Source organism: Gopherus evgoodei, chromosome 4, assembly GCF_007399415.2.
Source record: "Gopherus evgoodei ecotype Sinaloan lineage chromosome 4, rGopEvg1_v1.p, whole genome shotgun sequence".
Lineage (NCBI taxonomy): Eukaryota > Metazoa > Chordata > Testudines > Testudinidae > Gopherus > Gopherus evgoodei.
The window spans coordinates 47762908-47785964 of record NC_044325.1 but is presented as its reverse complement, the minus strand read 5'-3'; the positions used below and the strand labels follow the sequence as shown (position 1 = coordinate 47785964).

General features: G+C 42.4%; 1 protein-coding gene across 8 annotated transcripts in view; it reads left to right on the top strand.

Moving 5' to 3' along the window:
* The window catches only part of MIPOL1 (mirror-image polydactyly 1), a 290064-nt gene that overhangs the window by 48273 nt on the left and 218734 nt on the right, over nucleotides 1-23057 (top strand). For 5 of the 8 annotated variants that reach the window (XM_030559240.1, XM_030559246.1, XM_030559238.1 and 2 more), the window contains one exon: nucleotides 19554-19633. The exons of 2 other annotated variants lie outside the window; for them this stretch is intronic. In XM_030559240.1, the coding sequence (XP_030415100.1) occupies nucleotides 19615-19633 (19 nt within the window). In that variant the 5' untranslated portion in view covers nucleotides 19554-19614. Of the gene's footprint in view, nucleotides 1-8569; nucleotides 8647-19553; nucleotides 19634-23057 lie in introns of all 8 variants that reach the window. One more of the 8 variants, XM_030559239.1, reaches the window with a different exon arrangement.

The window sequence follows — 23057 nt, the reverse complement described above, 5'->3', positions numbered from 1 at the left end:
CAGTTTTATTGTGAACTTAGGGTGTGTGGGTTGATCTGGAAGTCTTTCATCATGCTAAGACTTGTCCTTGCATCCATTTTAGACCATTATTGGTGAATGTTCTATATAGTCTCTTGTGCTTCTTCAGGATGGTTGGTAAGATCAAACCTAGAGTCCAGCAGACACTGACAGTGCAAAATAGCAATATGTTTCTTAAGTATTTGGCTTGTAAGCTAGGCATTTCTGTCCTATAAAGTAGTACTTTTAGTGCTGTAGGCCTGTTTTTAGAGATACTGAGCAAAGGGAGTGGAGGATGCACAAAACCTCTGAAAAACGGGCTCCTAATGACTGACGAGGTTCGGCAAGACTACTCACACGAATAAATAATCCTCAGCATGAGTGAGGGTTTCAGAATTGTGAGCTGAGCAAGGATCTATCTGCAGGTGGAGAATAAGCACATGTGCAGCTCTCTCCTCCCCACGAATGTATTCCTGCTCTATGAAGAGTAATTGTGTGAAGGTGCTTTGATACTGATATAGTAGTCCAAATCCTCAATCCATCAATACTTAATTTCTCCCTTTCCCCGTGAAACCTAGGGTGCTGCTAGTGAAAACATATTGTTATAGTTTGATGAAAAGGACAATCTCTGTTTGTAACTGGGCTTCTATGATTAATCAATACACAGTTTGCTAAGCTGACATTATAGTTACAGGATAGAAGAGATTGTCCAACTTCTCTTTTCTAGATGAATTTCAAGTAGAGAATCTTGCTGACACAAGCTAGGTTGTCCATGTCTCAACAAGAAAAATGTTTGCTTCTGTTTGACTATTTGCCATAACATATTGGTAGCAAAAACCTATTTTGTTTGGATTTGAGGATCTGAACCATAGATAGAAATTTCTCTGCCAATGGTGTAAGCCAGGGATCAGCAACTTTCGGCATGCAGCCTATCAGGGAAATCTGCTGGCGGGCCGGGACAGTTTGTTTACCTGCAGTGTCCACAGGTTCAGCTGATCACAGCTCCCACTGGCTGTGGGACGCGGCAGCCAGCACATCCCTTGGCCCGTGCCACTTAACGCAGCCCCCACTGGCCGGGAGCAGCAACACATGGCCAATGAGAGCTGCGTTTAGCTGGACCTGCAGATGCTGCAGGTAAACAAACTGTCCCGGCCCACCAGTGGCTTTCCCTGATGGGCCACATGCCAAAGGTTGCCAATCCCTGGTGTAACCTAAAACTTATCTGTACTTCACCCTCAGGTAAATGACCTCAGAAGAATACTTGAAGGGGTTTTTTATTCATTATGTGTGAATCATGATTTTCTATTCACATTTCTGGCCCAGGAAATATGCTTGTCATGTGTGTGTCATATGCACCGTATAAAGGCTTGCAATTGATCTTTATTCAAGTCACAGTAAAGGAATGTTTTAACAAAGCAGGTCTGTTCAGCTTCTTCATGACCTAGGTTGTATAACTTTATAAATGATAGAAGGATCACGTAACTAGAATGTTCCATTTATTCACACTATGTATTGCAAATAAGATTTAAATAATATAATTTAATTGAGGACAAAAAGAAAATACAGAAATCATGAGATGAATAAATAGTTCTCTGATAGATGGTGCTGGTAATGTCACCAATAGTTACAGTTGCCCACTGGTTCACCTCATAAGACTCTATTCAGTTGCTTATAACTCTGACAAACTCTAACAATTTAGGCTGAAATTTTCCATGCTGGTTGTCTGTCTCCAGTAGATGTTTGTTTGTTTTTTAAACCTTCAGCTGAAAAGGTGTATCTTTTTCCAAGTGCAAGATTAGGGAAAAATCCATTGTTTTGCACGTTAAAAAAATGATTACACTATTTCATTGAGAAGTTCTAGCACCTTCATATTTTTCAGCAGGGGTTGAAATTTGGCACAGAGATCACTCTAGTCTTCAGGATGCACCTCTTGCTGTCCCTGTGAAAGTCTTCCTAAATTTGGTCAAGTTATAAGCCTTTGAAAAAAGATCTCAGTTCACACATGCTCAGAAGAGGCTTGTTTGAGTTTCGCAGCTAAATTATCTGAAGATTCCTTCTGCACTGAGCATCCTCCATTTTAGGACTGCAGGGGATGAGCATGGCTTTCCCTGCAATTGCTCCTCTCATCTGCCAGTTACTGGAAATGAGAAATGAGGTAGATTTGTCTTTTTTGCTCTCTGCTCCCCTTCCTGGTGCTCTGGCACTGGGGACAAAGAAGAAGACACGCTAGAATGCAGAGAGGTGAGAAATGGGTAGAGAATAGGGGGTTGTAGAAGCTGAGGGTATGGGAACAGTAGAGAAGGGACAGGAGCTGCTGGATTGGAGCAAAGGCGGTTTGGTGGGGCACTATAGCTGGGGGAGGCAAGAACCAAGGGATGGGGCTTGGATATGAGTAGAAGGGGAAGGGGTTACAGAGCCAAGGGACAGTTAGGGGCAGAATGGTCTATAACCACTAGAGAACACTCCCCTGTAAAGCCTGAATCCAGGATTCCTTTGTCTCTCCATTTGTCTGTAATCAGCAAATACCGGTGAAACACACTCGCAAAGTGTATGTCTCATCCTGTTTTAGTTCGCATTATAGAGAATAACAGCCTACTACTGCTACTGGTTAATCTAACTGCATAGTTGAGGTCTGTGCTGTAGAAATGAAGATCAGAATCCTGTTGATCAACTGGGGATCAATATAATTTAACGTGATGGAATTTATTTTTTAAGGAAATCATGTTGTTTTTCTCAGTGTTAAACAAAGGTGAAGTTTGTCAAGTCAAGCACTCCAAAGCTATGAAATGCCAGAATTATTCCTTATTATGCCTTATTCAGGGCTTGTCTACATCAGAAAGTTGCAGCGCTGGTGAGGGAGTTACAGCGCTGCAACTTTGAAGGTGTACACATCTGCAGGGCATCACCAGCGCTGCAACTCCCTGTTTGCAGCGCTGGCCGTACTCCCGTTTTGTCTCGGGTGTAGAGGATCCAGCGCTGGTGATCCAGCGCTGGTAATCCAATGTAGACACTTACCAGCGCTTTTCTTGACCTCCATGGAAGGAGGAAGCCTCTGGTAATCAAGCTGGTCTCCTTTCCCGGTTTGCTCTCTCGTTCCCGGAACCCCGAGCAAGCAGGTCTCCTTCTCTGCGGTTTGCTGGGTGGCTCCGGGAACGCGAGAGCAAACCGCGGCGAAGCTGGTCTCCTTCCCCGGTTTGCTCTCTCGTTCCCGGAACCCCGAGCAAGCAGGTCTCCTTCCCTGCGGTTTGCTGGGTGGCTCCGGGAACGCGAGAGCAAACCGCGGCAAAGCTGGTCTCCTTCCCCGGTTTGCTCTCTCGTTCCCGGAACCCCGAGCAAGCAGGTCTCCTTCCCTGCGGTTTGCTGGGTGGCTCCGGGAACGCGAGAGCAAACCGCGGCGAAGCTGGTCTCCTTCCCCGGTTTGCTCTCTCGTTCCCGGAACCCCGAGCAAGCAGGTCTCCTTCCCTGCGGTTTGCTGGGTGGCTCCGGGAACGCGAGAGCAAACCGCGGCGAAGCTGATCTCCTTCCCCGGTTTGCTCTCTCGTTCCCGGAACCCCGAGCAAGCAGGTCTCCTTCCCTGCGGTTTGCTGGGTGGCTCCGGGAACGCGAGAGCAAACCGCGGCGAAGCTGGTCTCCTTCCCCGGTTTGCTCTCTCGTTCCCGGAACCCCGAGCAAGCAGGTCTCCTTCCCTGCGGTTTGCTGGGTGGCTCCGGGAACGCGAGAGCAAACCGCGGCGAAGCTGGTCTCCTTCCCCGGTTTGCTCTCTCGTTCCCGGAACCCCGAGCAAGCAGGTCTCCTTCCCTGCGGTTTGCTGGGTGGCTCCGGGAACGCGAGAGCAAACCGCGGCGAAGCTGGTCGCCTTTCCCGCTTTGCTCTCGCGTTCCCGGAACCCCCCTTGAAGCCGCCCAACAGCGCTGCAGTGTGGCCACATCTAACACCACTTGCAGCGCTGGTTGCTGTAAGTGTGGCCACTCTGCAGCGCTGGCCCTACACAGCTGTACTAATACAGCTGTAACAACCAGCGCTGCAAAATTTTAGATGTAGACATGGCCTCAGTGAATGAGTAGTCATTCATGATACAATTCTGGTTCATTCCCAGAGCACTGAGGCAGGGGTCCTGTGGAAAAACATGTATGTGATCATTTAATTAAAGACTATGTCATAATGCATATGCTGACAAGGGTGCCAGATTAATGTTGCAGAGGCAACCTTAATTCTGGCACTTCCTTGCTTGACTTTGTATCTTAATGTTCTTTTAGTGCATTTTTATGTAGTAGTAAAGTATATAGACAAAGTATTGGGCTGAGAGGGTGGAAAGTAGAACTTCATTATGTACCAACATGTTGGCTTTGTAGCCAACTGCAGTCACCTACTGCACTGACCTTTTGCTTCATTGTGTTTTAAAATACAATAATCACCTGGTGATCCGAAGTCTTGGTGTTGCTTGCAAGTGGTGAGTAGGATTGTGCTAGGCTGGTGTCTGTATGAATATATTATTATAATAAAAAGTGCAATGCAGGTCTTGAAAAACTTTTCAAAAACCTACTATCCAGGAGAGAGAGGGCATGTTTACACTGCAGTTAGGCATCCGTGGCTGGCCTCTGCCAGCTGACTTGGGCTCGGGCTAACAGGCTGTTTAATTGTGGTGTAGATGTTTGGGCTCAGGCTGCAGCTGAAACTCTGGGACTCTCCCACCTTGCAGTGTCTAGAGCCTGGCCTCCTGCCCAAGTCCAAATGCCTGCACCACAGTTAAATGGCCCTTAGCCTGAGTCAGGTGGCGTGGTCTAGCTGCCAGTTTTTAATTGCAGTGTAGACACACCCAGAGAGGTCAGTGGCCTCACCGAGAGGTCCAGCAGAAATGCCCTGGTGATAAGCCCAGCCCCTTGCCTTTCATAGCTGGATGTTGGGATTTCTATCAAGGTATTGTCTCTGGGCCCTGACTAGCGGGGAAGGAGGAGGTGTGATAGTTCTCAGGATAGCCAGGACTGAGAATCACCTTGCTATTCCCTGCCTCCAGCATGAGAGAGTCTTGCTTTATGTTTAACTGGGTGTTTGCTCCCTGATACCACCAGCCTATTAGCCACTCAAGCACAATTCATGGGAGATTCTTCTTTTGTATTGGCTTCTGGCTAGTAGATGTAAACCTGAAGTTTCAGCTCACCTTTTGCGGTTGTTGCTGTGGGACAACTCATGGCAATATTCATTTTCAGGGTTTGGTCCTTTTGATTTTCATCATCCATTTACATTCTGAACACTGTTTTCATCATATTTAATTCCTGAAGAGATCCAGCACTTATCTGCTGTTTTCATTAGGCTCTGGCTTGCTTTAAAATACCTTATTCTCCTGGGATGGTCCCAGACTGCCCCCCCACCCCCCGCCTCAGGTGTTCTTATCTAAGTACTTTTCCCCTTTTCCTGTTAGCTCACTTTAGTGGTATGTATAGTCTGTGAGGACATCTGTGTTACATTTGCAAAAAACACTAGTCTGCTTATCATAGCTAAATAAGCAACAGCACATGATAGGGCATGTGTTATACCCTTTGCCTTAGGTGTGATATAAGGCACAAGGCTAATATAGCGTGTTTTCAACACCTGTGAAGTGTTGTTAATGGAGTATAACACAGAGACCCTGAAATGCATTATGCTTTTCATAGCTTTGTTTTTTCTTGCCAATTTTAAAATGTTGGGCTATTTTTGTAGTGGGTGGGGGAAGCATTTACTTGCTGGATGTGTTTACAGTACTTATCAAGCATCTTAAATTGAGGAGAGGAGCCCAATAATTGCTATTGAAGCTTTACAGATCTGCAGACAAATGTATGCTTTCATTTACACCAGTGCACTCCTATTGGCGTCAATGAGTCAGAAGTAGCGTGTAAGCGGGGGAAGAATTTGGCACTTAAGTCTCTGGATTTTTTTTCTCCTCGAGCATTTAGTTCAGAATATGACGTCCAAGTGAATTCTCCTCACAAAGCCTGTCCAGTTCAGTGGTAGTGTCTTTTTTTAATTTGCCTTCTTCTCATTCTCTCTATAGGTTTCTAATGATTGATTTAACCCTGGTGTGGCTGGCCTCTATAAGTGTAGTATGCAGGGACGGCTCTAGGCATTTTGCTGCCCCAAGCATGGCAGGCAGGCTGCCTTCAGCGGCTTGCCTGCGGAGGGTCCGCTGGTCCCGCGGCTTTGGCGGACCTCCCACAGGCGCCCCCCATGGCTTGCCGCCCCAAGCACGCACTTGGCATGCTGGGGCCTGGAGCCACCCCTGGTAGTATGCCATACAGGGCCGGTGCAAGGATGTTTCATGCCCTAGGCAAAACTTCCACCTTGCGTCTTCCTCCATCCCCGAGCCCCTGCCCTGAGGCCCCCCCCCCCACGGAAGCTCCCCACCTCCACCCTGAGACGCCTCCCCTGCGGCAGCTCCCCACCCTCCACCCTGAGGCACCCCCTCCGCCCCAGCTCACCCCTGCTCCGCCTCCACCCCGAGCACGCCATCGCTTAGGTACCGCAAGCCTGGGAGGCAGGAGAAGTGAAGCAGCCACGGCGTGCTCGGGGAGGAGGCTAGGCAGGGGTGAGCTGAGGCAGGGAGTTCCCCTGCGTGCCGCCCCACCCCCCCTTACTTGCTGCAGGCAGCCCTCCCTGCGCTCCCCTGCCCCAACTCCCTCTGCCTAAATGCCGGCGGTGACCAGGGAGGCCAAAGATCTGGCCGCCACGGTCGCTGCCGAAGAAAATGCCACCCCCCAAATCCCAGCGCCTAGGCGACTGCCTGGGTTGCCTAAATGGTTGCGTCGGCCCTGATGCCACAGAAATGGAGAGGATCAGCCATTCTGGATTTGTCCACTGCACATCCAACAGTTTATGATAAAAAAGGAAGTGCATTCTTATTTGGAAAACTACCTGTCGGGCACATGAGAAATACTGTTTTGCTGATTGTAAGGGATGCAAAAGGGTTTCTAGCTTTTCTGTTCTATGTCTAGAATGGATTGAGTACATGTAACAGGACTGTATGTGTTAACAGTTAGTGGCAATGTAGTTAGGATGGCCAACTTTCTACTCACACAAAATCAAACACCCTTGCCACACCCACCCCTCCTCTGAAGCCCACCTCTGCCCACCTCTTCTCCAAGGCACCACCCCCGCTCACTACATCCTTCCTTCCTCTGTCCCTCATTCGCCCCACCCTCACTCACTCATTTTCACTGGGCTAGGGGAGGAGGTTGGGGTGTGGGAGGGGGTGCGGGCTCTGGCTGGGGGTGCGGGCTCTGGGGTGGGGCCAGAAATGAGGAGTGCAGGGTGTGGGAGGGGGCTCCAGGCTGGGGAATGGAGCCAAGGGGTTCGAAGAATGGGAAGGGGCTCTGGGCTGAGGCAGGGAGTTGGGGTGTCAGAGGGGGAATGGGCTCTGGGCTGGCTGAAACATTAGCTTTGAGAATTTTCAACTGCCCATCTTCATCGCAAGGGGTGTTTTGCATTGAAGCCTAATGATGGCCATTTAGATGTTAAAATGAACTATTTCATGCTTGATCAAAGTAGGTTATGACTTCAGCAGTGGTTTTCCACACTGCCCTGGCATGGATGATTTGAGGGTTTATCCAAGCTCAGATGCCAGGAAGCTCTTTGGGCTAATACTTAGCCAGATTGGAAATGTGGAGAATGGAGATGTTGAGGCCTAGCAGGAAAAATATACTTGAGGGGAAAAGTATAGGGAGAGAGAAGATTGAATTTAAAGTAGGGGGAAAGAGAGTGAAAGGAAACAGCAGAGACACCTCTTTCAAAACCTCAGGACAGTGCTTGTTTTTTTGTTTGTTTGTTTTTTTGTCGGGGCAGGATGCAAGGGTGAGGACACAAAGGGTGTGGAGCACAAGCGTGTATAGATGTTTTTGTGGCGCAGTCTGGAACTGAACCAGCTGCAACTCGTGCAGCCAGCTCGCGGTAAAAGGGTGGGATGGCCTAGCTGGTCTACGGGGCAGGGACCCGATGAAAAGGTCTGGAGGGCCTAGGGTGGAGGGTGGGCGGGGCGTGTCCTCTTGCAGGACCCTGTCGAGGAATACCCAAACAGTTGGCGGTAAAATGGCCCTCACCTCCTGAAGTATGCACCGGGGAGTACAAGGTCTGGAGAGTCCCATGCACTGAGCAAGCGTCAGAGGATCCAGCCAGTCTCCCTGGTCGTAGTCCAGGAGGTCTCCAACTCTGGTTTGGAGGCAGGGAGAAAGAGGAGCAAAGAACAAAAGATAAAGTGAAAAAAAGAAACGAAATAGGAAACAAAAGAAAATTCAGGAAAAGGAGAGCAGAACATATGGACAGAAGAGGATTAATAAATAAAGGTGCAAATGGAGCTTGTTATGGGGGTTAGAGGGCAGGAAGGAGGCAAAGCGAGTTTATTGTGTATAGGATGTTTTTAAAAAATGCTTCTCCCACCCCACCTAAAAAAACCCTGAAGGGCACTGATTTTAATATATCTATATAATAGTAAAACAGTTCTACTGTATGTAAATGAAACTTGAGTCTGGTGTTTTTTATTATGTGTTTGATATGTATGTGAAGTAATTATTACAATTGTTTCTTATAATCTTTTTCTTTTGAACAGTAGAGACTTTTCGTACTAGTTGTCTTCATAGATTGATCTGAACTTGCTTTGGGTGCTTATAGACTTCTGATTTTCTGGTAAGTTTTGTTGGTTCTATGGAAATATAAGCCTTTTGTGGAGGAGTGTGTCACTTCATCAAAACTTGGCTTCCATGTGAATACAAAAAAAAAACAAAACAAAACAGACTGTTTGTTCCCTGGGGAAACTATTCTATAAGCTAACTTTTGTTTTTATATGCTGTACCCTCCTAGATTAAGTGATTTAGTTTAGCTTGGCCTAGGGCAAAACGTTTCATGATATTTTAGAAGATCCTGGTATCTAATTAACCCTATGAAAATAGTCCTAAATTTCAAAGTTTACTTCCTTATCAATAGAGCATACAATCTTCCCTCTGCTGTACGGCTCCCTCCCTGCACCCTCTAATGTGTCAATGGTAACTGTCACTTACAGCCAGTGTACAGGACAAATATTGGCTTGGAACTATTCCAAATGTATAGTGGCCTGATGAGGCAGTTTGTTGGGTTTTTTTAAGGCTGTGTAAATTTTCCCTTTACTGTGCTATATCTAGACATATCTACAAGCTCTTTCCAACATGACAAGTAGCAAAACTGTGGCTGGTAAAAGGACACTGAACCTTTGCTTTTATGGGTGGATGGTGTGAAAAATGAGGAGTTCTAGGTAAGGGAGCATGTAAGGAGGGAGTGCTGTCCACCTTAGCATCAGATACTGCCGCCTTTTCACAGGCCCATGGAAAGCTCTCCAAGAGGAATTGATCAGTCTCTGCAGTTTGGGAGAAAGCAGAGCTGAGGGGAGGATGGTCATTCAAGCTCTGTAGCAGCCCCCCCACCCTAGTCTACAGAACTTTTGCTGGTAAGATAGTGCTAACTCTATCAGCATTAACTTACACCCAGTCCCCTGGGGGTGATTCAGGGGACAGCAGTAGCAGCTATCAGGAGGAGTCTCTACTCCAAGGCTGTTCAGAAACTATGCTGCCAAGAAACAAGAGTGGGGCTTGAAGGGACCACAGGTGGGAAAGGGCTCGAGGGCTGCATTGCTCAGAATTGCACTGTCTGTCTACACTGCAATTAGACTCTGGTTAAACAGCCCTGCAGTCCAAGCCGTGCGAGCCCCAGTCAGCTCGGAGTAGGTGAGCTGCGAGTGTCTAATTGTAGTGTAAACATACACACAGTGTCTACATTTTAAAGGTCCTGCTGCCTAGTGGAATTCACAAACCTAAGTTAGGCATCCAGACTTCCTAAACAATGCCTAGAGGAGAGTTAGATGCCTAAGAATGGGATTCACAAAAGCCAGCATGCTGACTCAGGAGTCACCTAAGCTAGCCAGGAGAAGATGCTGAGGGGTGGAGTGCAGCCTAGCCCTTGCCTCTGAAAGGGACTTAGGTGCCCAAGTTCGGGCCAGAAGGAAGTGTCCATCTCCACCTGAGAGTTCACCGCTGTGAATCCCTCCTGGAGTTTGGTGCCTAATCCAGGTCAGTTCTTTTCCAAGAAAAAATGAGAAGGTGGAGGTTGCCCCCTCCTTATCACCTTAAAACCAGTGGATGAAGCACTCATCCAGGATGTAGGAGACCTGGGTTCAAATCCTCCCCCCTCTGCCTGATGCGGAGGAGGGATTTGAACTTGGATCTTCTTCTCAGGAGAATGCCCTAATCACTGTGCTGTGGGATATGGTGGGATGGGTTTTGCTGTGTCTTGTGTTGAAGCTGTTCCACTGTGTAGAAATACTTAAATATTCCTTAGGCCAAAGAGAGAGAGTGACTCTATAGCCCAGTGGTTAGAGCACTCACCTGGGAGGTGGAAGACTAACTTCAGATCCCTGCTCTACATCAAGCAGATGGGGAATTTGAATCCAGCTCTTGCACATCGTGGGTGAGTGCTCTAATCACTGGACTAAAAGTCATAAGGGCACCACTGCCACCTCTTCTTCTTCCATGGGTTTGGGCATGCTGTAAGTACACCTATGGAACTGGGCCCCGAAGGCAAGATAAGTGGAGAATTCCTGATTTGTGAATCCTACTGGGGCTTAAGCATGAGTTAAGTGCTGAGCAACTGGTCAGTGTCAGGACTTAGTGGTTATGTGCATGCCCAGATGACAACAGTTAGGCACCTCAGGAACCTCTAATGGTGGAAACTTAGGCACCTTAGGTTAGGCGGGGTTAGGCAGCAACTGAGCAGGAATTTTTCAATGCCAGTTGTGGCTAATTGTTGGACTTAGGTGTCTAAGTTCCCTTTGTGAAACTCGTCCTACATCTCAGTGTGGATGGTACTAGCATTGCTTAAATCCCCAGAAATCTGATGAGTTTAGGGACAGAATGCCAGCCCCTTCCAACTCAAAATCTGCATTTCTCTTAACCCTTCTTCACCAAGCGAAAAATGCACTGGAAACTATATGAGTGCCAGCTCAGTTTCCTGTCACTTAAACAGGAGTTGTTTGCCTGAAAGACAATAAAGCCACGGAGGAGTGGCTGAAGATGAAAAGGTGTTTGTAATATGTGTTATCAAGCTAAATATGAACTGCACAAATTAAGTAAACTTTGTATTTTGCCTTTTTTATGCCAATATCTTCTTCCATCTAGTGTTGCCATGTGATCCATGTTTTCATGGCCAATTTGTAGTTTTAATGTTGATCTATATCCATTTTTTTTTCTTTTAAGTACAAACTGCTTAGAATTTCACACCTCTGAAGAATGTTGGCATCTATTGGTTTTATATTATTGCATGTTTTAACCAGATCTACTGAGCTGTCAATGGTATTTTCCTAGAGCATACAGCATTTCTATCAAAGATGTAATCCCAAGAGAACGTTTGTGTAAAAACAGCAGAATTTTACCTGGTGCAGGAGTGGGTAACCTTTTTTCTATCAGGGGCCACTGACCCACATCAAAAATCAGTCACAGGCTAGACAGCCCTGTGTGGGGGGGAGGCTTGGGGCTTCCCCCAGGCTCCAGGTGGGGCCAGAAATGAGGAGTTCAGGGTGTGGGAGGGGGCTCTGGGCTGAGGCAGGGGTTTGGAGTGTGGGACAGGCTCAGGGCTGGTGTAGGGAGTTGGGGTGCAGGTTCTGGGAGGGAGTTTGGGTGCACCGAGGGGCTCAGGGCTGAGGAAGAGGTTGGGGACACAGTGTGTGGGCTCTGGGAGGGAGTTCGGGTGCGGGAGGGAGTTCTGACCTGGGGCAGGGGGTTCGGGGTGTGGGCTCCGGCCGGCCGGCAGTTACCTCAGGCAGCTCCAGGTCAGCAGTGCAGCAGGGCTCAGGGAGGCTCTCTGCCTGCCCTGGCTCTGGGCTGCTCTCAGAAGCAGCCACCATGTCTGGCCCCTAGGCAGAGGGGTCAGGGGCTCTGCACAGTGTGTGCTGCCCATGCCCACAGCTCCCCTTGGCCACAGTCAATTGGAGCTGGGGGCAGGGGCAGTGTGCAGAGCTTCCCTGATTGCCCCTCCACCTAGGGGACTCAGGGACATGCTGGTTGCTTCCAGGAGCTGTGCAGAGCTGACCAGACTTTTAGTGACCTGGCAACCCTAGCTTCTCCCGCTGTGGGATGAGCTGGCACTTGCGGCTCCAGCCCTGTGGGGGAGGCGGGGGGGAGAGGCGGGACGCCAAGGCTCGGGGATTCTTGCCCATGGTGCAGAGACTTGCCGTGGGCCAGATGAAATGAAGCAGCAGGCCAGATCCAGCCTGTGTGCTGTAGATTCTCCTGTAGATTCCCCTGACCTAGTGTAATGAACAATCTCTGATCACGTATATAGAGGGAATAATTTTCAGCTAGCTAAGTATACATAACATTAGGAATATAGTTCACAGCCTTTTGGCTCCAAACACGCTCTACTTGTTCAGATAATGGAGCGATTCTACTAGTTCATTTTAGAAAAAGGATAAAGACTTGATGTCAGTCAAAGCCTTTTAAGATGACTTGAGAATCACTAGAGTGAATCCAAGGTCCTCTTTCTTGCTTCATAGGCTGGCATGGGAAGGCAGCTAGACTTGGGTTGGAGGGGTGGAGCACTTATGTTGCTGTCTGGAGTCAACTGGTAACCACATTAGGATAAGTTTTGGTGAGCTTTGAGTGAAATCCTATTCAGCCTTACTCTGTCAAGGAAGGTAATATGACATGAGGCCACTCTCTGTATGTAATTTCAGACTTTTCATTATATGAGGAATGTTATGTCACTTGTGAAAGGAGTTGGAGCCTGCTGTCAAGGAGAGAGGAGGAAACGAGCCCTCCGTAGAGAAACTTATCCTTTCCCAAAATAGCTAATTGAGATAGTTATTCAAGAGAGCACAGTTAGACTGTCTGCCTTTGTCATTTGAGAAGGGGACATTGGGTTTTCCTGTGGTAGAGATGATAGAGATGGAAGCTGCAAGTGAATGCCCATTTTTCACTTTACCTACAACTCACTCCATGCTTCCATGCCACCTCTTCCACATGTAACACACTTCCAGAGTTAATCCATCAGTTAATCCATCCACTCTCTCCTTCAAACCACTCCTCAGGTCCATAGGTGCTGCCGCACCTCCTGGCTTGAAGTGATTTCTATCATAGATAGGCATTGCAGTTTGGTTCAATGGCTCTCCTCACCACTATTATACAAATTATCCCAGCACCTCTGTTCAAGACCCACATTTGGTGTGACAGCTAAAAGAAAATCAGACAAATAATGACGCACTGAGCAGCACTTGCAGGAAAGCGAATATATATGTATAAAACAACTCAAACATACAAAACCACAATTCAGGACCATAAATATGTGCACATAAGATCACCTGTAGCTTGTTTCAAGGTAGACAGTAAGCTCTTCAAGATAAGGACCATGTTTTATTGTGGGTTTGTACGGTGCCTGGCACAGGGGGGCTCTGATTCTGATTGGGTGTTTGGATGTTACTGCCATATGAACAGTAGTAAGAAGAGTGGACTTAATACACTTCAAAGAGAGAAGCAGAATCTGGTACAGAAAATGTTTAAAGAAAATTATTTGTTGTGGTTTGTTTTGTTTTTTTAATCTTAAGCAGTAGCACAAATCTGTAGTATCCAAAATGTGGTTGATGGAGCACTTGCTGTGGGTGTATGGAAAACTGGCTGGTCACAAGGTGCTGCCTCCAGCTCCTCCTTTATTAACGTGGCTAAATCACAGTCAAAGTAGTAATAGATAAATTACAGGCTTTCCGAATATTTTCCTTATAAATGATTGTTGTGATTGCCTGGGTTGCTATTCCATTCTGTATGGCAGAGGAGGTGTCCATGAGACACACTCTCTGAAGACCTTGTTTACATCTAAGGTTTAAGAACCCCTGGCATGCATCTTTCAGAAGTGGTCGGTTTGGTTTCGGTAAATGAGTTTTGTCAAATTGCTTGGTCAGCTCACACACATCCTAAATGAATTTGACCATATTCCTTCTAGTAAAGGAGAGTAGAACAATTGTGCAGAAATCAGTAGATCATACACCTCTCTCATTTCCCTTCACGCACCAACTTCCACTCAAAACAGTGCTTTGCAGGGTATTGGTGGTTCATCAAAGTGCATTCTATGAGTTCAGTGCCCAATATGTAATTATATAATTAAGTAACGGTACATGAAGAGACCAGGCCTAACCTTATACTGATACTGCCAAAAACATATATCTCTACCAAGTGAACTAAAAAAGTACTCTGCTAATTCAGGCAGGAGGGAAAACAGATAAGGAACCAGCTCAATCATTTAACAAGTCGGCAAAGCACCTGGCATGTTATGGGCACCGAGCCAATAAAAATGCATACTATAGTGAAGGCAGCGATACACATACAGTGTATGCAGGCTGTAGAAAATCCTCATTAGCTGAAGAATTAATTTGTTCACACATTGTAGAAAGTGACTGAAGTCTAAAAATAAATCATCCTCAGAAGTTATTTACTCTGAAAGTTTAAACGTTTTAAAATATTCCTTCTAACATAACATATAACTTCTTCTGATAATGTTTGAATTAAATGATCTTGGTGATTAATAAAAACAATAATTAAGGCCCTGTTCTTGCAGTGGAATCCATCTAAACAAACATTTATACCTAGGACTAAAGATTGCAGGGTTCCTTTGCAGGATTGGGCCCTAACTGAATGAGGTAAAGTGATGCTTCTATTTTATATTGCATGATGAAAATAAAGTAACTTTTTGTACTGGCTATAACACAGGACAGTTTGTTCTAGATTTTCAATCTGATGTCTGACAAAACTGTACAGAACCTCTAGTGCATGTGCATGTCAGAGTTGCCTGTGCACGAAGCTAAGGATTTGTTAGTTGAGAGCACGTGTGTACTTTAGCGTGACCCTGTTAGAAAACGTAGGCCACTTTTGCATGAGGACAGAAGTACACCAGGTTAATGTTAATGTTTAGTTAAATTTGAGTGTCTGATATAAATATGGTTTTATATGTATTAAAAAGATTAAAATCATTGCACTTAAGATGTAATAGATACTCTGTGTGCATGTATTTGGTATTTAAACTTACATAACCAAAGATCCATCAATAGTTATTTTCCTTTAGGGAAACTTTAGAAATCCTTTTTGCAACTCTAAAACTCATACACAGGAGTTAAGACTATATTGTCTGTTGTTTAAGGTGAGTGTAAGGACAGACATTAGTATTTTATAATAGATTCTTAATCCTTTGTTCTGGAAAGTGTTGAAGTTTTCATTAGAGTTAAAATATGTTGCATGTTTACAGAAAGGTCCACATATTAAGATTTCAGGCTCTCCGTTTTAATTATTTGAATCATTAGAACATCTAATTTTTGCTTAAGAATACCCAAATGTACCATTAAATCTGTTTTTTAAGATTTTTTTTCCAGTTTAATATCTGAATCCAAATTCATAAAGAGTTGGAAAAATGAGATGTCTGAGCTATAGGATTCACAGGGATTTCATATGAAGCCTATTTAATCAGGATAACACTGTTATTAATATTCATAAAGTCAGCTGGAACACAAATGACAGACTATGGGGCCTAAAAATTTTTACTTGGTGAATTTATTAAAAGCAGCTTAAAAAATTAATGGAATTTAAGTAAAGTTGGCAAAAATGAAAATCTTATGTTAGCAGAAAAGAATCTTTATTAGAACTTTCTTTAAGACCATCTTGCATTGATATCTTTGACAGATTTCATTGGTACTTAAAGAAGAAAGATGCATGAATGGTCATTTAAAAGGATTTAAACACATTGGCACGTTAATTTTTACATGAATAATAAGTAGTTTCCAAAAGCAATTAACTTACAGTGTACAAGATTTGAATAGAAAAATAAGACTGTGACATTAAAGGGCAAAGCAAATGTGCTGTACATTTTAAACTTGGAAATGTGACTTCTTAAAATAATTTGATTTATTTCATCTCGACAATGAGTGTATTGTCTGCAGATATTTGTCCATGGCCTCTGCTTGTTTTTAAGTGTGTAAAGAGCAATAACATAAACTTATTTTGCTCACAGGCAGTCTCCTGAGCAAGGAACTATTCAATGTCTTAAAGAGCAATAACCATGTTTGTGAATGTACTTTTTGTAAGTTCAGTGTCTGTGGAAATGACCATATACAGGACATTTGCAAATATTGCTTACATATTCTTTGTACACTTTACTAGAAAGCAATATGTAAAGACAGGTTAGGGCTGGAACTAATTTAAAAACTGGGAAGTTATTAGTACATTTATATTCAGGTACATAAGTAACTTTTCACTTAAATTTGCAAAGCCTTATTTTTGCACAGTTATTGGATCTATCACAATTATAGTCAATTCATAGTTTTCCTTGCTTAATATCCTGGTTAGTTGCTGATGTGTACAGGATGGAAGCTGTAATAGAATGTTATGATTATATCAAAACAGGATATGTATAATTGGTCCCACCTGCAATTGAAGGATTGTGGAATAAGGGAAGAGCATTTTAAATCAAACTTGAATTGTGTCATTGAAATATGTTGTTTTGTGGCCTTAGTTTCCTCTTACTATTTTTAGAATTTTATTTAACCTTTTCCCCAATGGCATACGGTCACCTTCTTCTCGCCTTAGACCCATCTATATGGGATCGATGCTCTTTGAGTCCTTCTTCTTCATTCCAGTCTGTCGTGCAGCAGTTCCTTGGAAAGTCTGCAGCTAATCAAATCCTTTTGTGTGACATCCATCCATCTAGTTTTGCGTCTTCCAATCCTTCTCTTACCCTTCACTTCTAAGTTTAACACTCTGTTTCCTATCTATTGTTTCTTAAATTTTCATTCATTTTGATTATCACCTTCATTAGGTTAACCAGAAGACTGTTTTCTTAATCAAAGCACTCAGTAATGCCTGTGGTAATAGATCTGTTACAAAACTTTTATTTCATTTTAAAAGGGAATTTAAGTAGAACACTGCATTGCAATTCTTTAGTGATTCATTCAGAAAGAAACTTTTATGACCATGCCCAACTTCTTGTTGATTTGTATGAGTTAATCAATGCGGTCAGAATGGTAGCATTGTAATTAGTTTTGTTACTCAATGTTACTTAAATACCTCCTGGAAACATATGCTGTCTTGCTTGCAAATATTACATATAAGCTACGTTTTATTGTGGATTTTTTTAAGAATAAGCCTGGACACTTAGCAAAACTGAATAGTGAGATATTTTGAAAAGTAATATTTTGTTGATAGCAGAGGGGGAAAAACAAATAAAAAAACCCAACTGCCTGAAAAAATTGTATTAGTTGACTTTTACCAGTAAGTCACTCAACATAGTTTGATCACCATACTTTACTTTCTCTCTGTGTAAAACAAAACTGTTTCTATTAATTAATTATGGGTGTTCGTGTAACGTCTGAGAGAAGCTACAACCTCTAAAAGTTATGCCATGCTCCAGGTTATGGCGCTGATTATTCAGTAGATTTATTATTCACTATTATCTCCAGGAGAGGGCAGCCTTTTCCTACAACAGGTACATAAAAGAACATGCCCTGCTTAGACTGTCAATGTTTCTTGTAATTACTCCCAGTATATTTGTTGCTTGCTTATGAATTAACTTGCATTTATGGAACTAAATCATTCCAATCATTTAATTACACCTGAGGAGCTGAACTATAATTGCTTGCTTCCAGCTAGGATCTGATATGGCTTGAGCAGTATTAATTTGATGTTTACTTTTCTGAGTGCTAAAAGCATTAAAATGATTGTGCAATGGGATTACATTTTACTAATTGCTGGCATTCATTAGCTGGGTAAATCGCGAGGAAGAATGACTGTATATTGTACAGGGATAAAATTATGGTTTTAAATAGTATATTACTAGCCGCATTAAGGCTCTAAGACATGTTTTAAAATACTCTGGAGGTTATTAAAGACTGTATTTTCTTCATGTCTTGCTATATGAATATCTTATTAAAATACTGCAATTATTATGAATCTTTTTGTGCAATATGTAGGGAAATGGCTTCATTGACTGAAACATATTTCTTTGATATTAATAACCTTCTATATTTTCACCTAATCCAAAAGTAAATGAGGAACTTAGAAAAAGGTTGCCAACTCCAAATCAGCACACTTATACACAATCAAAAAAGAAGAAGCTTACAGCTTCGTTTGAGGACTTTTGTAAGGCACTCACTGTTCTAGGTATGCAGTAAAGTTATCTTTTCTTTCACTCTTAAGAAGCAGGCACATCAAATAAACACTTGCGCTGCTTTCATCATGTACACTTACACTTAGGACAAATATGAGCTAGAGATACTACTAATTCCTGAATGTTCACTGTAAATGTTAGTCTCTATAAATCTTATCAGTGGTCTTCAGAATTAATTTTTATAATCTCAACTTAAAAATGACAGGCCCTTCAGGTTTTTATGTAAGATAGAAGGAAAACTCTCCCCCTCACCACTGCTGCTTCTTCACTAGTAAGGGGGGAAGGAGGGAAGAGAAACCTTTATCTTGGTATCATTTACTGGATTTTATACATTCACTTTTAAGATTGTTCACAGTACATCAGATTTATTTGCAGATATGGTAATTCCCTGTGCATTTTCATTAGCCCATACATTACCTTTTCACACTGTATTTAGACAAATGCAGAATACACCACCAACACCTGTGCTTGAAGGGTAAAAAATTGCTGTTGCTATAGATAATTTTAAAAATGACGCTAGAGTAAATATTAAAGTTTATGGTAAACTTAGATGTTAAACAAAAAGCAAAGCTCACAAATAAAGTGTATGGTGAAATGTTTAGACAAAATATCGTAAGATAATATGCTGTATGTAAAAATGAAATAAAATGTTTTATAGAGAGAGTCTTAAAACTCCATCATATTAAATAGTTTATGAAAATCTAAAGAAATAAAAGGTCTTTTCAAGACAGTAAGTTTACCATAAATTGTAATTAAATATTGTCATGACTGTTTGAAGAGTTTAGTTTTATATTACAGTATGTAATATGGAAAAGGAAATATATATAAAGTGCAGTTTTTTTATTATAGAGGTTTGAATTGTCTTCCTAAATACAAGCTTAAAGTACAAGTTGAAAAGGTGCCTGGTTATTTTGTGTGTTTCTCATGAAATTCACAAAGACAAGCATATTACAAACAGCTCAAGGACTCAATTCCACAAGTGCTTACTACCACGAGTAGCACTTGCCACAGTGGTGAACAATGCCTTTGCCTTCAACGGAACTTCTTGCTGTAGTAAATGCTGCACTTGGTAGCATGTGTTTGCAAGATCAGGACTTGAAGAAGGAGGCAAACTAATAAATACTTGAACAAAGGCATAAAATGCATCAGAAAGCTGAATAAACCATTATATAAACTAAATGTGTGAAGAAAAAAATCTTTTACTGAGAAACGTAGCTTAGCATTAACTGTTAAAATACACAGAGTTTATTGTCCTACTATAAATATTTTTAAAATCATTTGTCTTGTAAATTCTCTGTCAAATAAAGGGTAGGTATAGGTGTGTTCTAATATATTGTTTCAAGTTTATTTATCTAGAGTTGGCTTTATTTTAGCTCTGCAATCTTGGAGCAAAAACCAGAGTGAGTGCCAGATCAAACAAGTTCAGAAGTACAAATGGAGGACTGGTCAAAAGGTAAGGACTTTTAAGGTGTTAATGCGTAACCCCAGGTGGTGTACCAGTGCTAGGTACTGACTGGAATGTATTTGTTCTTGCCGATATATTGAAGTGACTTTTTTTTTCCAATCATTTTGCTCTGCCTCTTGGAAACATTTGGGGTGAAAGAAAAGCAGCTGCAAGATTACGTCTTTTAAAATCAAGTTTTAAAACTTCCGTGAAAGAAAAAATGTGTAAATCTTCAACCAATGTAGTTTTTTGTAGATTACTATAGCTTTTCTGTGTTTTGCAATGTTAAGGGACTTCAGTTAAACTCTCAGTTATGATATTCAGCATTATTATGACTTATGTGTATTACTGTAGTTCTAAGGAGTCCTAGTCATGGACTGGGACCTCATTGTGCTAGGCTCTGTGCAAACACAGAACAAAAGGAGCCCTCGCCCCCAAAGTGCCATTACTTTCTAACTTAGTTTTTTCACGAATGTAATAAAAAAAAAAGTTTATCTTAAAATTAAGAGTCATGGTATTTTTCTGTTATTCAGACCCTCATTTTGGTGGGAATCAAAATCTTGTTATTAATATTAAATAATTTCTTAATATTACCTTAGTTCAAATCACATGACAGTGTAGCATTTGATCCAACAATGTGCGGTGTCACCTCTGTTGACTTCAATGGGGGTTTGAGGGCACTTGGCACCTTGTTAGGGGTTGGGGCTCTTAGAATATGTTTACACTGCATCTGTGAGGTATGAGTCCCAGCATAGATAGCCAGACTTGCAATAGTTCTGCTTAAATTAGCATGCTAAAAATATCAGGGTGGATGTTGTTGTGCTGGCAGGGGCTTGGGCTCACCAACCAAGCTTGGACCTGAGGGGTTGGGCAGTCTTGAAGTCCAGGGTCTAGCACAAGCCACTGCCATTGCCTCAACGTCCACACAGCTATTTCTAGCATGTTAGTTCTAGCTGAGGTAGTGCAAGTTTTCCAGCTGCAATGTTGACATCCTGATTGGGTTGGGGAAGAGTCATCTTATATTGGAAAGAACCAAAGGAGTTCTCAGGTATGTCTTTTCAGTGGTGACACAGAGAGTTCTGTGGGAGGGGGTATCTCGTGGGGCAACTGCATGAGAATTAAGTGTGTAAGATGATATCACATGAATGGGCTAGATCCTTTGTAGGAACAGAATGCCTAAGGGGTCTAATGGAGAGATGGTAAGACATGAGGTGGCCCATATATCTTGAAGAAAGGAAAGGATGTGGGAGGTAGAATCCAAGTGTCTCATGGAAGAAAGATGCTCACAGGGAAATGACCATTACTTTGGGCACAGAGATAGGGTTGGGAAGAGTGGGGCAGAGAAGAATCAGGCCACTAATGGCCTCAACCGCAAAGACCTCTGCTGTGACAGCCCCTAGTGGCACCTCATGTATCTGTGACCCAAACTTTCACCTCCTCACTGTTTCTCCAAAGAGAATAAATTTCAAATATGCCATAAAACCAGTCTTGGGGGAGGGGACTTGCTTCTTACTGGTCTGGAGATTCATAATTTTCTAGGAGTGATACTGTATGTAAAAACAATCTACAGGCATATTTTAATCCCCGTAATGTAGAATGCGTGGTGAGATAGCTGAAAAATATTTCTGAACCAAATACTTAAGAAATATTCCCAGTGCAGTAGCTAAGTGGAAAACTGGTCTTTCACTATACTATGTTTTCAATTTTATGTAGCTAATTCAAATGTAGTACCTTTAGACCTTTAGGGGTCAGCATACCCTAAGAAAGGTTCAAAAGGTTAACTGTTCCAAAGGAGCTAACGAGTACCTTAAAATCACTGTGCATTAAACATTTTCTGTCAAATTTCAAGAAATGGTATTAATTTCATAGCTTACAGAATCTTTAAAAAAACTGCTGGCTATTTAATGAGTTCCATTTTTTTGAAATCACTTCTGATGAAAAGATTTCAAACTTTTATATTGCTTAGGAAAGGACATTATTTCATGCAAATGTTTTATGTATTTGTGGGGCCAATAAAAGATATTATCTAATTTTATGAAATATTGAAGATGAAAGCATGCATAGCATAACATAGAATTAAGTTGTAATTAGTAATTTACAAATCGTATGATTCTTACTCATTTGTATCCATAGGAAAGTTAAGAAAGAGGTACTTGCTATTAACAGTGTTAATAGTTTTTATGTTGTGATTTACTGAGATCTGTTGGGCATACAGAGCTCCTTGTCATCACTTTGGTTTAAATTGAAAAACAATATTATTTCAAACAAATAACGCCCTGAAACTGTTTTCCAGTAGTAAGAGCCTAGGTACTTTACTGGTGTAATTGGTCTGGTTGCCATCTTGGTAACAGGTAAAGGCCTTTTATGTAACCAAGGTGAACATCTGATTTTTTTGGATGACCCACTACATCCAAAATGACTTCAGGTATTCTTCCTGAATAATTAAAGTAGTAACTTGCCATTATTTGTGTCCCTCAATACTCCATGCTGTCCTCTTAGCTGTTTTACCTTCCTACATTGAATACTTTACGGCCTCCAATATTCCCCTCCACATAGGTTTGCTTCTAGAAACAGATCCTAATGACTATTTCTGATTCAGAACCTGTTTTACAACATAAGCAAATACCATTAGGCATGGCTGAGGTTAAATTCATGTGGTCAGAAGAAACTCAACCAAACAAAGAGATTGGAAAGATAAGTTATTACCTCTGGAGAAATGGCAGTTTTAATAATTACATGGTACATTAGATAATTTGTTTATGTATTCCAGAAAATAAAACATTTCAGAGAGAGCAGTTTAATAAGGACACTGTATTTTAAATTTGTTTTGGAATTCAGTCAGTCTTTGAAACCTCCAGACTGTTTGGATTATAAATATCTTCATGAATTGAAGACATGCTTTTGCCTCTGTTCGTACGAATTAGAAAGGGTTAAAAACTAATCTGTGTGTAAGGATTACCATTTTGGTCTTGGGTGTAATTTAAATTTACTGTTTATGTCCACAGGACCTCATTTTTAATAGGGGGATAGTGGGTTCTTACATATTTCTCTCAAGTATTCTTAGATGGAATGGTTTAGGATCATTGGCAGCTGGCCAGTGAAAACTGTTTCATTTCCAGATGAAGCCTGAAAGCATAGGACTAAGGTCTATTCTAAAAAAAAATTTAATCTGACAAATGTATAAACTTTTCACAAAAATTTAAAAGAAGTTGTAAATTGTAATGTAAAACTTTTATCTGGTGATGGCCTAAATGTGTGGCAAAGCACCAAAATATGGAGAACACACAAATATAAGTAAATAAATAAATAAAAGCAGATGAGGTGGCTTGGAACAGCATTGTCTCCTTTTAGGTATATAGGTTTCTATGAACTAAACTTCAAGATTCAACATTTTTATACCAATTCATAGGAAATAGCAGGATTTGGGAAAATG